The sequence below is a fragment of the Centropristis striata genome, chromosome 14, assembly GCF_030273125.1.
Source record: "Centropristis striata isolate RG_2023a ecotype Rhode Island chromosome 14, C.striata_1.0, whole genome shotgun sequence".
NCBI classification, from domain to species: Eukaryota; Metazoa; Chordata; class Actinopteri; order Perciformes; family Serranidae; genus Centropristis; species Centropristis striata.
In genome coordinates, this window is record NC_081530.1 from 37,031,012 (window position 1) to 37,047,358 (window position 16,347).

Here is a 16,347-nt window from a genome sequence, read left to right on the forward strand (position 1 = left end):
ATGTGTGTGTGTGTGTGTGTGTGTGTGTGTGTGTGTGTGTGTGTGTGTGAATCAAAGGAACACATAAAGGTTCTTGAGTCCAGATGTTTTATTATAGAACCCAACAACAGACTGGTAATCAGTTCAGATTATCATTAACATCACATTAATCATTTATATTGTCCGTTATCTTATTTTGAAACTCTTTGATCAGCTGTTTCCTCTTTCTCTCCTCTGAGAGAACCCAAAGTTTGTCTGCAGCGACTCGGTTCTAAATGAACTTTTTATTTATTGAGTTTCTTCTTCTTTCACTTCCTTTTCTTCACAGACGTCTTTTTCCTGAAACAGGAAAAAGTTCTGGTTTGTGTTCTGGTTGTGTTTTGTTTGTGTTCTGGTTGTGTTTTGTTTGTGTTCTGGTTGTGTTCTGGTTGTGTTCTGGTTGTGTTTTGTTTGTGTTCTGGTTGTGTTCTGGTGGTGTTCTGGTTGTGTTTTGTTTGTGTTCCTGTTGTGTTCCTGTTGTGTTCCTGTTGTGTTCTGGTTGTGTTTTGTTTGTGTTCTGGTTGTGTTCTGGTTGTGTTTTGTTTGTGTTCTTGTTGTGTTCTGGTTGTGTTCTGGTTGTGTTCTGGTGGTGTTCTGGTTGTGTTTTGTTTGTGTTCTGGTTGGTTTCTGGTTGCGTTCTGGTTGGTTTCTGGTTGCGTTCTGTTTGTGTTCTGGTTGTGTTTTGTTTGTGTTCTGGTTGTGTTTTGTTTGTGTTCTGGTTGGTTTCTGGTTGCGTTCTAGTTGTGTTCTGGTGGTGTTCTGGTTGTGTTCTGGTTGTGTTTTGTTTGTGTTCTGGTTGTGTTCTGGTGGTGTTCTGGTTGTGTTTTGTTTGTGTTCTGGTTATGTTCTGGTTGTGTTCTGGTTGTGTTTTGTTTGTGTTTTGTTTGTGTTCTGGTTGTGTTCTGGTGGTGTTCTGGTTGTGTTTTAGTATGTGTTCTGGTTGTGTTCTGGTAGTGTTCTGGTTGTGTTCTGGTTTGTGTTCTTGTTGTGTTCTGGTTGTGTTCTGGTTATGTTCTTGTTGGGTTCTTGTTGGGTTCTGGTAGTGTTCTGGTTGGGTTCTTGTTGTGTTCTGGTTGTGTTCTGGTTTGGTTCTGGTTGTGTTCTTGTTGGAGTCTTTTTGGGTTCTGGTTGGGTTCTTGTTGGGTTCTGGTAGTGTTTTGTTTGTGTTCCTGTTGTGTTCTGGTTGTGTTTTGTTTATGTTCTGGTGGTGTTCTGGTTGTGTTTTGTTTGTGTTCCTGTTGTGTTCCTGTTGTGTTCCAGTTGTGTTCCGGTTGTGTTCCTGTTGTGTTCTGGTGGTGTTCTGGTGGTGTTTTGTTTGTGTTCTGGTTGTGTTCTGGTGGTGTTCTGGTTGTGTTTTGTTTGTGTTCTTTTTGTGTTCTGGTTGTGTTCTGGTTGTGTTCTGGTTTGTGTTCTGGTTGTGTTCTGGTTGTGTTCTGGTTTGTGTTCTGGTTGTGTTCTGGTAGTGTTCTGGTTGTGTTCTGGTTTGTGTTCTTGTTGTGTTCTGGTTGTGTTCTGGTTTGGTTCTGGTTGTGTTCTGGTTATGTTCTTGTTGGGTTCTTGTTGGGTTCTGGTAGTGTTCTGGTTGGGTTCTTGTTGTGTTCTGGTTGTGTTCTGGTTTGGTTCTGGTAGTGTTCTTGTTGGATTCTTTTTGGGTTCTGGTTGGGTTCTTGTTGGATTCTGGTAGTGTTTTGTTTGTGTTCCTGTTGTGTTCTGGTTGTGTTTTGTTTTAGTTCTGGTGGTGTTCTGGTTGTGTTTTGTTTGTGTTCCTGTTGTGTTCTGGTTGTGTTTTGTTTTAGTTCCAGTTGTGTTCCGGTTGTGTTCCTGTTGTGTTCTGGTTGTGTTCTGGTGGTGTTCTGGTGGTGTTCTGGTGGTGTTTTGTTTGTGTTCTGGTTGTGTTCTGGTGGTGTTCTGGTTGTGTTTTGTTTGTGTTCTTGTTGTGTTCTGGTTGTGTTCTGGTGGTGTTCTGGTTGTGTTCTGGTTGTGTTTTGTTTGTGTTCTGGTTGGTTTCTGGTTGTGTTCTAGTTGTGTTCTGGTTGTGTTCTGGTTGTGTTTTGTTTGTGTTCTGGTTGTGTTTTGTTTGTGTTCTGGTTGGTTTCTGGTTGCGTTCTAGTTGTGTTCTGGTGGTGTTCTGGTTGTGTTCTGGTTGTGTTTTGTTTGTGTTCTGGTTGTGTTCTGGTGGTGTTCTGGTTGTGTTTTGTTTGTGTTCCTGTTGTGTTCCTGTTGTGTTCTGGTTGTGTTTTGTTTGTGTTCTGGTTGTGTTCTGGTTGTGTTTTGTTTGTGTTCTTGTTGTGTTCCAGTTGTGTTCCTGTTGTGTTCTGGTTGTGTTCTGGTTGTGTTCTGGTTGTGTTCTGTTTGTGTTCTGGTTGTGTTTTGTTTGTGTTCTGGTTGGTTTCTGGTTGCGTTCTAGTTGTGTTCTGGTGGTGTTCTGGTTGTGTTCTGGTTGTGTTCTGGTTGTGTTTTGTTTGTGTTCTGGTTGTGTTCTGGTGGTGTTTTGTTTGTGTTCTGGTTGTGTTCTGGTTGTGTTTTGTTTGTGTTCCTGTTGTGTTCCAGTTGTGTTCCTGTTGTGTTCTGGTTGTGTTCTGGTTGTGTTTTGTTTGTGTTCTTGTTGTGTTCTGGTTGTGTTCTGGTTGTGTTCTGGTGGTGTTCTGGTTGTGTTTTGTTTGTGTTCTGGTTGGTTTCTGGTTGCGTTCTAGTTGTGTTCTGGTTGTGTTCTGGTTGTGTTTTGTTTGTGTTCTGGTTGTGTTTTGTTTGTGTTCTGGTTGGTTTCTGGTTGCGTTCTAGTTGTGTTCTGGTGGTGTTCTGGTTGTGTTCTGGTTGTGTTCTGGTTGTGTTTTGTTTGTGTTCTGGTTGTGTTCTGGTGGTGTTCTGGTTGTGTTTTGTTTGTGTTCTGGTTGTGTTCTGGTGGTGTTCTGGTTGTGTTTTGTTTGTGTTCTGGTTATGTTCTGGTTGTGTTCTGGTTGTGTTTTGTTTGTGTTTTGTTTGTGTTCTGGTTGTGTTCTGGTTGTGTTCTGGTTGTGTTCTTTTTAGGTTCTAGTTGTGTTCTGGTGGTGTTCTGGTGGTGTTCTGGTGGTGTTCTGGTGGTGTTCTGGTTGTGTTCCTGTTGTGTTCCAGTTGTGTTCCGGTTGTGTTCTTGTGGTTCTCACCTTGTTGTTCTGCTCCTCCCGCTCCCTCCTCCTCTTCAGCTCCGTCTCCGTGACGACGTAGAAGTCGTTCTCGGTTCTAGCGATCAGCTGATCTGGACTCTCGTCTCCGTCCTGGTTCCGTCCCGATGCCTCGTCCTCGCGGCTCTGCTCCGAGCGGCTCCGCTCCTTCAGCCTCATCTCTCGCTGACGAGCCTCCAGGATCTTCTCTCGCTTCGTCTCACGCTCAAACATCTGCATGACATCATCAGTCACTTCTGTTGCCACGGAAACACCGTCATCAATCAATCAATCAATCAATCAATCAATCAATCAATCAATCAGTCAATCAGTCAATCAATCAATCAATCAATCATGTTGTCAACAAGAGGTTCAGTTTATGGAAATAAAGTTATAAAGTAAAGTTATAAAGTTAAAAAAGTAAAGTAATAAACTAACGTTATAAAGTAATAAACTACAGTTATAAAGTAATAAACTACAGTCATCAAGTAAAGTTATAAAGTTATAAAGTAAAGTAATAAACTACAGTTATAAAGTAAAGTTATAAAGTTATAAAGTAAAGTAATAAACTACAGTTATAAAGTAAAGTTATAAAGTTATAAAGTAAAGTAATAAACTAACGTTATAAAGTAATAAACTACAGTTATAAAGTAAAGTTATAAAGTAATAAACTAACGTTATAAAGTAATAAACTACAGTTATAAAGTAAAGTTATAAAGTAATAAACTAACGTTATAAAGAAATAAACTACAGTTATAAAGTGTAATAACAGTTTACAGCAGCCAGCAGACTCTTCTCGTTCTTCTGCAGCGAGGACAGTCCTGAGCAGAGCTCCAGCAGCGTGGCGCCGCCCTGCTGGGACCCGACCGCCACCAACCGCCCGTTGTCCTGGAGACGGAGGCTGTACAGGGCGTCGTCACACACCTGAGGACACAGCCGTCGTCAGGGACAACAACAACAACAAAAACAACAACAACAACAACAGCAGACAGGTGAGACGGACAGACGCACCTTGACACTCAGCGTGGGGTCGTTCTGTTTGAACAGGATGTCCCAGACGTCCAACACGCCGTCCATTTTAACGGTGAAGAAGACGGAGGGACGGACAGGACTCCAGCAGGCGTCCATCAGGTAGGACATCTGGTACCTGAGAGAGACAGGAGCAGAGACGTTAGAATAGTTAGACGGGACGGACGAGACATCTGGTACCTGAGAGAGACAGGAGCAGAGACGTTAGAATAGTTAGACGGGACGGACGAGACATCTGGTACCTGAGAGAGACAGGAGCAGAGACGTTAGAATAGTTAGACGGGACGGACGAGACATCTGGTACCTGAGAGAGACAGGAGCAGAGACGTTAGAATAGTTAGACGGGACGGACGAGACATCTGGTACCTGAGAGAGACAGGAGCAGAGACGTTAGAATAGTTAGACGGGACGGACGAGACATCTGGTACCTGAGAGAGACAGGAGCAGAGACGTTAGAATAGTTAGACGGGACGGACGAGACATCTGGTACCTGAGAGAGACAGGAGCAGAGACGTTAGAATAGTTAGACGGGACGGACGAGACATCTGGTACCTGAGAGAGACAGGAGCAGAGACGTTAGAATAGTTAGACGGGACGGACGAGACATCTGGTACCTGAGAGAGACAGGAGCAGAGACGTTAGAATAGTTAGACGGGACGGACGAGACATCTGGTACCTGAGAGAGACAGGAGCAGAGACGTTAGAATAGTTAGACGGGACGGACGAGACATCTGGTACCTGAGAGAGACAGGAGCAGAGACGTTAGAATAGTTAGACGGGACGGACGAGACATCTGGTACCTGAGAGAGACAGGAGCAGAGACGTTAGAATAGTTAGACGGGACGGACGAGACATCTGGTACCTGAGAGAGACAGGAGCAGAGACGTTAGAATAGTTAGACGGGACGGACGAGACATCTGGTACCTGAGAGAGACAGGAGCAGAGACGTTAGAATAGTTAGACGGGACGGACGAGACATCTGGTACCTGAGAGAGGCAGGAGCAGAGACGTTAGAATAGTTAGACGGGACGGACGGACGGACGAGACATCTGGTACCTGAGAGAGACAGGAGCAGAGACGTTAGAATAGTTAGACGGGACGGACGAGACATCTGGTACCTGAGAGAGACAGGAGCAGAGACGTTAGAATAGTTAGACGGGACGGACGAGACATCTGGTACCTGAGAGAGACAGGAGCAGAGACGTTAGAATAGTTAGACGGGACGGACGAGACATCTGGTACCTGAGAGAGACAGGAGCAGAGACGTTAGAATAGTTAGACGGGACGGACGAGACATCTGGTACCTGAGAGAGACAGGAGCAGAGACGTTAGAATAGTTAGACGGGACGGACGAGACATCTGGTACCTGAGAGAGACAGGAGCAGAGACGTTAGAATAGTTAGACGGGACGGACGAGACATCGGGTACCTGAGAGAGACAGGAGCAGAGACGTTAGAATAGTTAGACGGGACGGACGAGACATCGGGTACCTGAGAGAGACAGGAGCAGAGACGTTAGAATAGTTAGACGGGACGGACGAGACATCTGGTACCTGAGAGAGACAGGAGCAGAGACGTTAGAATAGTTAGACGGGACGGACGAGACATCTGGTACCTGAGAGAGACAGGAGCAGAGACGTTAGAATAGTTAGACGGGACGGACGAGACATCTGGTACCTGAGAGAGACAGGAGCAGAGACGTTAGAATAGTTAGACGGGACGGACGAGACATCGGGTACCTGAGAGAGACAGGAGCAGAGACGTTAGAATAGTTAGACGGGACGGACGAGACATCGGGTACCTGAGAGAGACAGGAGCAGAGACGTTAGAATAGTTAGACGGGACGGACGAGACATCGGGTACCTGAGAGAGACAGGAGCAGAGACGTTAGAATAGTTAGACGGGACGGACGAGACATCTGGTACCTGAGAGAGGCAGGAGCAGAGACGTTAGAATAGTTAGACGGGACGGACGAGACATCTGGTACCTGAGAGAGACAGGAGCAGAGACGTTAGAATAGTTAGACGGGACGGACGGACGGACGAGACATCTGGTACCTGAGAGAGACAGGAGCAGAGACGTTAGAATAGTTAGACGGGACGGACGGACGGACGAGACATCTGGTACCTGAGAGAGACAGGAGCAGAGACGTTAGAATAGTTAGACGGGACGGACGAGACATCGGGTACCTGAGAGAGACAGGAGCAGAGACGTTAGAATAGTTAGACGGGACGGACGAGACATCTGGTACCTGAGAGAGACAGGAGCAGAGACGTGACGGGACACCTGACAGAAGACGCCACGGATGGACCAGAAAGACGTGTTTAAATGTGTCCTACCTGGTCCACATGATGGAGGACTCCTTGATGTCCTCGGACCAGATGCGAGCCGTCCAGTCCCCCACGGTGAGGAAGTTCTTGGGGAAGAACGGGTTCCTCTGCAGGCCGTAGACCGGTCCATGGTGTCCCTCGTAGAGACACACCAGCTTCTCCGCCGGCGTCTTCGCCTTCCGGTTACAGGACACCACCACGCCCTGCTCCGTCCCCACCATGAACTTAGTGGGCTGGAGACACAGAGGACAGGGACAGACTGAGACAGGGAGGACAGGGACAGACTGAGACAGGGAGGACAGGGACACACTGAGACAGGGAGGACAGGGACACAAAGAGAGAGAGAGGACAGGGACAGACTGAGACAGGGAGGACAGGGACACACTTAGACAGAGAGGACAGGGACACACTGAGACAGAGAGGACAGGGACACACTGAGACAGGGAGGACAGGGACACACTGAGACAGGGAGGACAGGGACACACTGAGACAGAGAGGACAGGGACACTGAGACAGGGAGGACAGGGACACACTGAGACAGGGAGGACAGGGACACACTTAGACAGAGAGGACAGGGACACACTGAGACAGAGAGGACAGGGACACAAAGAGAGAGAGAGGACAGGGACACACTGAGACAGGGAGGACAGGGACGCACTGAGACAGAGAGGACAGGGACACTGAGACAGGGAGGACAGGGACACTGAGACAGGGAGGACAGGGACACACTGAGACAGGGAGGACAGGGACACACTTAGACAGAGAGGACAGGGACACACTGAGACAGAGAGGACAGGGACACAAAGAGAGAGAGAGGACAGGGACACACTGAGACAGGGAGGACAGGGACACACTGAGACAAAGAGGACAGGGACAGACTGAGACAGAGAGGACAGGGACACAAAGAGAGAGAGAGGACAGGGACACACTGAGACAGGGAGGACAGGGACACACTGAGACAGGGAGGACAGGGACACACTTAGACAGAGAGGACAGGGACACACTGAGACAGAGAGGACAGGGACACAAAGAGAGAGAGAGGACAGGGACACACTGAGACAGGGAGGACAGGGACGCACTGAGACAGAGAGGACAGGGACACTGAGACAGGGAGGACAGGGACACTGAGACAGGGAGGACAGGGACACACTGAGACAGGGAGGACAGGGACACACTTAGACAGAGAGGACAGGGACACACTGAGACAGAGAGGACAGGGACACAAAGAGAGAGAGAGGACAGGGACACACTGAGACAGGGAGGACAGGGACACACTGAGACAAAGAGGACAGGGACAGACTGAGACAGAGAGGACAGGGACACAAAGAGAGAGAGAGGACAGGGACACACTGAGACAGGGAGGACAGGGACACAAAGAGAGAGAGAGGACAGGGACACACTGAGACAGGGAGGACAGGGACACTGAGACAGGGAGGACAGGGACAGACTGAGACAGAGAGGACAGGGACACTGAGACAGGGAGGACAGGGACACAAAGAGAGAGAGAGGACAGAGACACTGAGAGGACAGAGAGGACACCTGTCTCACCATGGTGGACTCAAACTCCAGAGAGACGGCTCCTAGAGCTCGGTCCAGGTTTCCTTCCCGGTTCGGGTCCAGAACCAGACGCTCTGTGGGCTCAGACAACCGGCGGACGTCCCACCACAGGACCTGGGGGACACATGAGACACCTGTCCATCAGTCTGTCTGTCCACCAGTCTGTCTGTCCATCTGTCCATCAGTCTGTCTGTCCACCTGTCTGTCTACCAGTCTGTCTGTCTGTCCATCTGTCCATCAGTATGTCTGTCCACCTGTCCATCAATCCGTCTGTCCATCAGTTTGTCTGTCCACCAGTCTGTCTGTCCATCTGTCCATCAGTCTGTCTGTCCACCAGTCTGTCTGTCCACCTGTCTGTCTGTCCACCAGTCTGTCCGTACATCTGTCCATCAGTCTGTCTGTCCATCAGTCTGTCTGTCTGTCCATCTGTCCATCAGTCTGTCTGTCCACCAGTCTGTCTGTCTGTCCGTCCATCTGTCCATCAGTCTGTCTGTCCATCAGTCTGTCTGTCTGTCCATCAGTCTGTCTGTCCATCAGTATGTCTGTCCACCTGTCCATCAATCCGTCTGTCCATCAATCTGTCTGTCTGTCCATCTGTCCATCAGTCTGTCTGTCCACCAGTCTGTCTGTCCATGTGTCCACCTGTCCGTCCGTGGAGGCAGAGAACGTGTCCGTCCCGGTCTTGGACTGCAGCCAGATGGTCTTGTAGACGGGGTCTCTGTGACTTTGCTCCACGGAGGACGTCTCCACCGGCTGGCTGCCTCTTCGGGTGTCCCAGTACGCTAAAACAAACACACACTGTAAGACAAGCGTCCCCACTGAGAGACAATCTGTCCCCGTCCGTCTGCAGCTGGACCCACCGATCTGTCCGTTGTAGCTGCCCCCCACCAGGGTGTGGGGGTCTTTGGGGTTGTAGTCCAGACAGACCAGGGGGGACGCCGGCTTCAGGGACATCTCTGGTCGGTTCGGGTTCTCTGAAACAAACACGGAACAGCTGGTGAGACGGACTCTGTCTGTCTGTCTGTCCTCCTGTCTGTCTGTCTGTCTGTCTGTCCTCCTGTCTGTCCTCCTGTCTGTCTGTCTGTCCTCCTGTCTGTCCTCCTGTCTGTCTGTCTGTCTGTCTGTCCTCCTGTCTCACCCACCGATGTCCCAGATGTAGGAGTCCAGGCTGGTGTCTCTTGGCGTCCTCTGGAACTGGAGGCAGCAGTAGGCAGCAGCTAGCTTCCTGCCGCCGTCAGGATGCCAGGACAGACCGGAGACGGTCCGCTTCACGCCGTTGGGGTCTCTGAGGAGGGACGGGTCCACAGTCAGGACTTAGTACACACACACACACACACACACACACACACACACACACACACAGCTGCACCTGTACACGTTGATGGTTTTGGCGGACGGCGGCTCCTGGTTCTCCTCCACCTCCTCCTCGTCCTCAAAGTACTCCTGGTAGATGTCCACAGCGTTGTTCTGCCTGATGCAGTGCTCCATCACCTAGACAACCACACGATGACATCACACAGCACTTGATGACATCACACAGCACAAGATGACATCACAACCAGCCTACCTGAGGTAAAGGGGGACCATGTGGACTGAGGTAAAGGGGGACCATGTGGACTGAGGTAAAGGGGGACCATGAGGACTGAGGTAAAGGGGGACCATGAGGACTGAGGTAAAGGGGGACCATGAGGACTGAGGTATGGGGGACCATGAGGGCTGAGGTAAAGAGGGACCATGAGGACTGAGGTATGGGGGACCATGAGGGCTGAGGTAAAGAGGGACCATGAGGACTGAGGTAAAGGGGGACCATGAGGGCTGAGGTAAAGAGGGACCACGAGGACTGAGGTAAAGGGGGACCATGAGGACTGCGCAGGGGGACCATGAGGACCGAGGCAAAGGGGGACCATGAGGACTGAGGTAAAGGGGGACCATGAGGACTGAGGTAAAGGGGGACCATGAGGACTGCGCAGGGGGACCATGAGGACTGAGGTAAAGGGGGACCATGAGGACTGAGGTAAAGGGGGACTTACACTGCCCAGCTGCAGGATGCTGTTGATGTAGCTCTCGTCCTTCTCCACCTTCTTCCTGAACCTGATGGTCTGTTCCATCTCCTGAGGGTTCACGTCTTTGGGCCACCCCCCCTCCACATGGTTGATCCCACAGCTGTCCGTCTCAAAGCGCTCCGTGTTCACCTGCACACAAGTACCAGTAGTCCCAGGTAGTACCAGTAGTATCAGTAGTACCAGTAGTCCCAGGTAGTACCAGTACTATCAGTAGTACCAGTAGTATCAGTAGTACCAGTAGTCCCAGGTAGTACCAGTAGTATCAGTAGTACCAGTAGTGCCAGTAGTAAAAGCAGTACTAGGTAGTGCCAGTAGTACCAGTAGTCCCAGGTAGTACCAGTAGTATCAGTAGTACCAGTAGTCCCAGGTAGTACCAGTAGTATCAGTAGTACCAGTAGTCCCAGGTAGTACCAGTAGTATCAGTAGTACCAGTAGTGCCAGTAGTACAAGTAGTATCAGTAGTACCAGTAGTATCAGTAGTACCAGTAATATCAGTAGTACCAGTAGTCCCAGGTAGTACCAGTAGTATCAGTAGTACCAGTAGTGCCAGTAGTACAAGTAGTACTAGGTAGTACCAGTAGTATCAGTAGTACCAGTAATATCAGTAGTACCAGTAGTACCAGTAGTATCAGTAGTACCAGTAGTGCCAGTGGTACAAGTAGTACTAGGTAGTACCAGTAGTATCAGTAGTACCAGTAATATCAGTAGTACCAGTAGTCCCAGGTAGTACCAGTAGTATCAGTAGTACCAGTAGTGCCAGTAGTACAAGTAGTACTAGGTAGTGCCAGTAGTACCAGTAGTCCCAGGTAGTACCAGTAGTATCAGTAGTACCAGTAGTCCCAGGTAGTACCAGTACTATCAGTAGTACCAGTAGTATCAGTAGTACCAGTAGTCCCAGGTAGTACCAGTAGTATCAGTAGTACCAGTAGTGCCAGTAGTAAAAGCAGTACTAGGTAGTGCCAGTAGTACCAGTAGTCCCAGGTAGTACCAGTAGTATCAGTAGTACCAGTAGTCCCAGGTAGTACCAGTAGTATCAGTAGTACCAGTAGTCCCAGGTAGTACCAGTAGTATCAGTAGTACCAGTAGTGCCAGTAGTACAAGTAGTATCAGTAGTACCAGTAGTATCAGTAGTACCAGTAATATCAGTAGTACCAGTAGTCCCAGGTAGTACCAGTAGTATCAGTAGTACCAGTAGTGCCAGTAGTACAAGTAGTACTAGGTAGTACCAGTAGTATCAGTAGTACCAGTAATATCAGTAGTACCAGTAGTACCAGTAGTATCAGTAGTACCAGTAGTGCCAGTGGTACAAGTAGTACTAGGTAGTACCAGTAGTATCAGTAGTACCAGTAATATCAGTAGTACCAGTAGTCCCAGGTAGTACCAGTAGTATCAGTAGTACCAGTAGTGCCAGTAGTACAAGTAGTACTAGGTAGTGCCAGTAGTACCAGTAGTCCCAGGTAGTACCAGTAGTATCAGTAGTACCAGTAGTGCCAGTAGTACAAGTAGTACTAGGTAGTACCAGTAGTATCAGTAGTACCAGTAGTGCCAGTAGTACAAGTAGTACTAGGTAGTGCCAGTAGTACCAGTAGTACCAGGTAGTACCAGGTAGTACCAGCAGTATCAGTAGTACCAATAGTACTAGGTAGTACCAGTAGTACCAGTAGTATCAGTAGTACCAGTAGTACCAGTTGTACCAGTAGTACCAGGTAGTACCAGTACTATCAGTAGTACCAGTAGTACTAGGTAGTACCTGTAGTACCATTAGTACTAGGTAGTACCAGGTAGTACCAGTAGTACCAGGTAGTACCAGGTAGTAACAGTAGTACCAGTAGTACCAGTAGTACCAGTAATATCAGTAGTACCAGGTAGTAGTAGTATTAGTACATGTAGTACAGTGCCGTATTAATACATGTAGTAGTAGTATTAGTATATATAGTAGTAGTATTAGTACATGTAGTAGTGGTATTAGTACATTTAGTAGTGGTATTAGTACATTTAGTAATAGTATTAGTAAATGTAGTAGTAGTAGTACATGGAGTATCTGTATTAGTACATGTAATAGTAGTATCAGTACATGTAGTGTTAGTATTAGTACATATAGTCATAGTAGTATTAGTAAATGTAGTATCAGTACTAGTACATGTAGTAGTAGTATTAGTACATGTAGTATCAGTATTAGTACATGTAGTAGTAGTATATGTAGTAGTAGTACATGTATTAGTAATAGTATTAGTACATGTAGTAGTATTAGTAGTACATGTAGTATCAGTATTAGTACATGTAGTAATAGTATTTGTACATGTAGTAGTAGTATTAGTACATGTAGTATCAGTATTAGTACATCTAGTAGTATTAGTAGTACATGTAGTATCAGTATTGGTACATGTAGTATCAGTATTAGTACATGTAGTATCAGTATTAGTACATCTAGTAGTATCAGTAGTACATGTAGTATCAGTATTAGTACATGTAGTATCAGTATTAGTACATCTAGTAGTATTAGTAGTACATGTAGTATCAGTATTGGTACATGTAGTAATAGTAGTAGTAGTACATGTAGAAGTAGTATTAGTACATGTAGTAGTAGTATTAGTACATGTAGTATCAGTATTAGTACATCTAGTAGTATTAGTAGTACATGTAGTATCAGTATTGGTACATGTAGTATCAGTATTAGTACATGTAGTATCAGTATTAGTACATCTAGTAGTATCAGTAGTACATGTAGTATAAGTATTAGTACATGTAGTATCAGTATTAGTACATCTAGTAGTATTAGTAGTACATGTAGTATCAGTATTAGTACATCTAGTAGTATTAGTAGTACATGTAGTAATAGTAGTAGTAGTACGTGTATTAGTACATGTAGTAATAGTAGTAGTAGTAGTACATGTATTAGTACATGTAGTAATAGTAGTAGTAGTAGTACTACCAGTATTAGTACATGTAGTAATAGTAGTAGTAATAGTAGTAGTAGTAGTAGTACCAGTATTAGTACATGTAGTAATAGTAGTAGTAGTAGTAGTACCAGTATTAGTACATGTAGTAATAGTAGTAGTAATAGTAGTAGTAGTAGTACATGTATTAGTACATGTAGTATCAGTATTAGTACATGTAGTAGTAGTAGTAGTAGTACATGTATTAGTACATGTAGTAGTAGTAGTAGTAGTAGTACATGTATTAGTACATGTAGTAGTAGTAGTAGTAGTACATGTATTAGTACATGTAGTAGTAGTAGTAGTAGTAGTACATGTATTAGTACATGTAGTAGTAGTAGTAGTAGTAGTACATGTATTAGTACATGTAGTAATAGCAGTAGTAGTAGTACATGTATTAGTACATGTAGTAATAGCAGTAGTAGTAGTAGTAGTAGTAGTACATGTATTAGTACATGTAGTAACAGTAGTAGTAGTAGTACATGTATTAGTACATGTAGTAATAGCAGTAGTAGTAGTACATGTATTAGTACATGTAGTAGTAATAGTAGTAGTAGTAGTACATGTATTAGTACATGTAGTAATAGTAGTAGTAGTAGTACATGTATTAGTACATGTAGTAATAGCAGTAGTAGTAGTAGTAGTAGTAGTACATGTAGTAGTAATAGTAGTAGTAGTAGTACATGTATTAGTACATGTAATAATAGTAGTAGTAGTAGTACATGTATTAGTACATGTAGTAATAGCAGTAGTAGTAGTAGTACATGTATTAATACATGTAGTAGTAGTAATAGCAGTAGTAGTAGTAGTACATGTATTAGTACATGTAGTAGTAGTAGTAGTAGTAGTACATGTATTAGTACATGTAGTATCAGTATTGGTACATGTAGTAATAGCAGTAGTAGTAGTACATGTATTAGTACATGTAGTAACAGTAGTAGTAGTAGTAGTAGTAGTAGTAGTACATGTATTAGTAAATGTAGTAATAGTAGTAGTAGTAGTAGTACATGTATTAGTACATGTAGTAATAGTAGCAGTAGTAGTAGTACATGTATTAGTACATGTAGTAATAGCAGTAGTAGTAGTACATGTATTAGTACATGTAGTAATAGCAGTAGTAGTAGTACATGTATTAGTACATGTAGTAATAGCAGTAGTAGTAGTACATGTATTAGTACATGTAGTAATAGCAGTAGTAGTAGTACATGTATTAGTACATGTAGTAATAGCAGTAGTAGTAGTACATGTATTAGTACATGTAGTAATAGCAGTAGTAGTAGTACATGTATTAGTACATGTAGTAATAGCAGTAGTAGTAGTACATGTATTAGTACATGTAGTAATAGTAGTAGTAGTAGTAGTAGTACATGTATTAGTACATGTAGTAATAGTAGTAGTAGTAGTAGTACATGTATTAGTACATGTAGTAATAGCAGTAGTAGTAGTACATGTATTAGTACATGTAGTAATAGCAGTAGTAGTAGTCCATGTATTAGTACATGTAGTAATAGCAGTAGTAGTAGTACATGTATTAGTACATGTAGTAATAGCAGTAGTAGTAGTACATGTATTAGTACATGTAGTAATAGCAGTAGTAGTAGTACATGTATTAGTACATGTAGTAATAGTAGTAGTAGTAGTAGTAGTACATGTATTAGTACATGTAGTAATAGTAGTAGTAGTAGTAGTACATGTATTAGTACATGTAGTAATAGCAGTAGTAGTAGTACATGTATTAGTACATGTAGTAATAGCAGTAGTAGTAGTCCATGTATTAGTACATGTAGTAATAGCAGTAGTAGTAGTCCATGTATTAGTACATGTAGTAATAGCAGTAGTAGTAGTACATGTATTAGTACATGTAGTAATAGCAGTAGTAGTAGTCCATGTATTAGTACATGTAGTAATAGCAGTAGTAGTAGTCCATGTATTAGTACATGTAGTAATAGCAGTAGTAGTAGTACATGTATTAGTACATGTAGTAATAGCAGTAGTAGTAGTAGTACATGTATTAGTACATGTAGTAGTAATAGCAGTAGTAGTAGTACATGTATTAGTACATGTAGTAATAGCAGTAGTAGTAGTAGTACATGTATTAGTACATGTAGTAATAGCAGTAGTAGTAGTACATGTATTAGTACATGTAGTAATAGCAGTAGTAGTAGTAGTAGTACATGTATTAGTACATGTAGTAGTAATAGCAGTAGTAGTAGTAGTACATGTATTAGTACATGTAGTAGTAATAGCAGTAGTAGTAGTCCTGGGGACCGGAGCTCACCTGGTGCTCCGACATGTCCTGGCCGGCCTGCACGCTCTGATCTCGGGGTGTCTTGTGGATGAAGTGCGGGGCCAGGCTCGGCTCCGGAGGAACGTCCAGCAGCAGCTCGGCGGGCCGGTCAGAGAAGTGACACTGGCGGCCGAACTCACCGCGGAGCTTCGTGTAGACATGGACGATCTCCATCAGGCTCAAACACCGGGACACACCGGCGGAATAACGGGGACAAACCGGCGGAATAACGGGTCAAACACCGGCAGATTAATGGGTCAAACACCGGCAGACTAAAGGGTAAAACCCGGCTGATTAACGGATCTAACACCGGCAGATAAACGGGTCAAACACCGGCTGATTAACGGGTAAAATCCGGCTGATTAACAGATAAAATTAACGGGTGGTAAACTTTCTGAGTTTGCTGTATCCTAGCAACCAGTTTCGGAGTCGCCCGTATCCTAGCAACAGGATTCTCTTCTTTGTATAAACTTTATTGACAACAGATCATATCTTTAATGAAGTTTTTAAAGACATTATTTATATTTATATTTTTTTAATTAAAGTTATTATTAGAATGATTATTACTAGTTATATATATATATGCAAGAAACTTCTACAGTTGGCTGGAGTTTTGAAATATTTCTGAACTTTTCTATACAACATGAAGTTTGTAATAAAGCTGATGGACAAAATACATAATCAAACTTCTACAGTCAATTAAAATGTTTATCTTGGTTTTACACACTATATATTGTTCAAGTTGAGTCCAGAAGTTGATAGATTGAGTTCTGTGGTCGAATAAATGAGTTACGGTTTCTGGTTCCATATTGCAAAAACTGCATTTGTTTTCAATATTAAAAAATTTAGAGAAATCTAAATCTATAATAACACATCAATGATTATATACAATCTGAACGTGTAAAGTAACTGAAGCTGTCAGATAAAGTATCAGTAATATAAATATTCAACCATATTTACTATTGTTTTTATTGTCATTAAAATAAAG

The 16,347-nt window shown here is 44.4% G+C and overlaps 1 protein-coding gene across 1 annotated transcript; it reads right to left on the reverse strand.

The window, feature by feature from the left end:
- Positions 1 to 49: 49 nt before the first annotated feature.
- LOC131985280 (dynein axonemal intermediate chain 2-like) lies at positions 50 to 15,749 on the reverse strand. The gene is made up of 12 exons (XM_059350324.1): positions 15,351 to 15,749; positions 10,104 to 10,265; positions 9,443 to 9,564; positions 9,216 to 9,358; positions 8,934 to 9,047; positions 8,716 to 8,855; positions 8,065 to 8,187; positions 6,526 to 6,749; positions 4,170 to 4,305; positions 3,936 to 4,082; positions 3,162 to 3,392; positions 50 to 318 (listed from the first exon to the last, which is right to left on the reverse strand). The coding sequence occupies exons 1-12, from the start codon at positions 15,531 to 15,533 to the stop codon at positions 268 to 270; spliced, it is 1,776 nt and encodes a 591-aa protein (XP_059206307.1). The 5' UTR covers positions 15,534 to 15,749; the 3' UTR covers positions 50 to 267.
- Between the last annotated feature and the right edge of the window lie 598 nt (positions 15,750 to 16,347).

Coding starts and splice junctions, on each gene's coding strand:
- LOC131985280 (XM_059350324.1), bottom strand. CDS start 15,533: ATGGAGATCGTCCATGTCTACACGAAGCTCCGCGGTGAGTTCGGCCGC. Junction 8,856..8,933: donor CAGCTACAACGGACAGATCG/GTGGGTCCAGCT, acceptor TGTTTGTTTTAG/CGTACTGGGACACCCGAAGA. Junction 319..3,161: donor GGGAGGAGCAGAACAACAAG/GTGAGAACCACA, acceptor TTCCTGTTTCAG/GAAAAAGACGTCTGTGAAGA.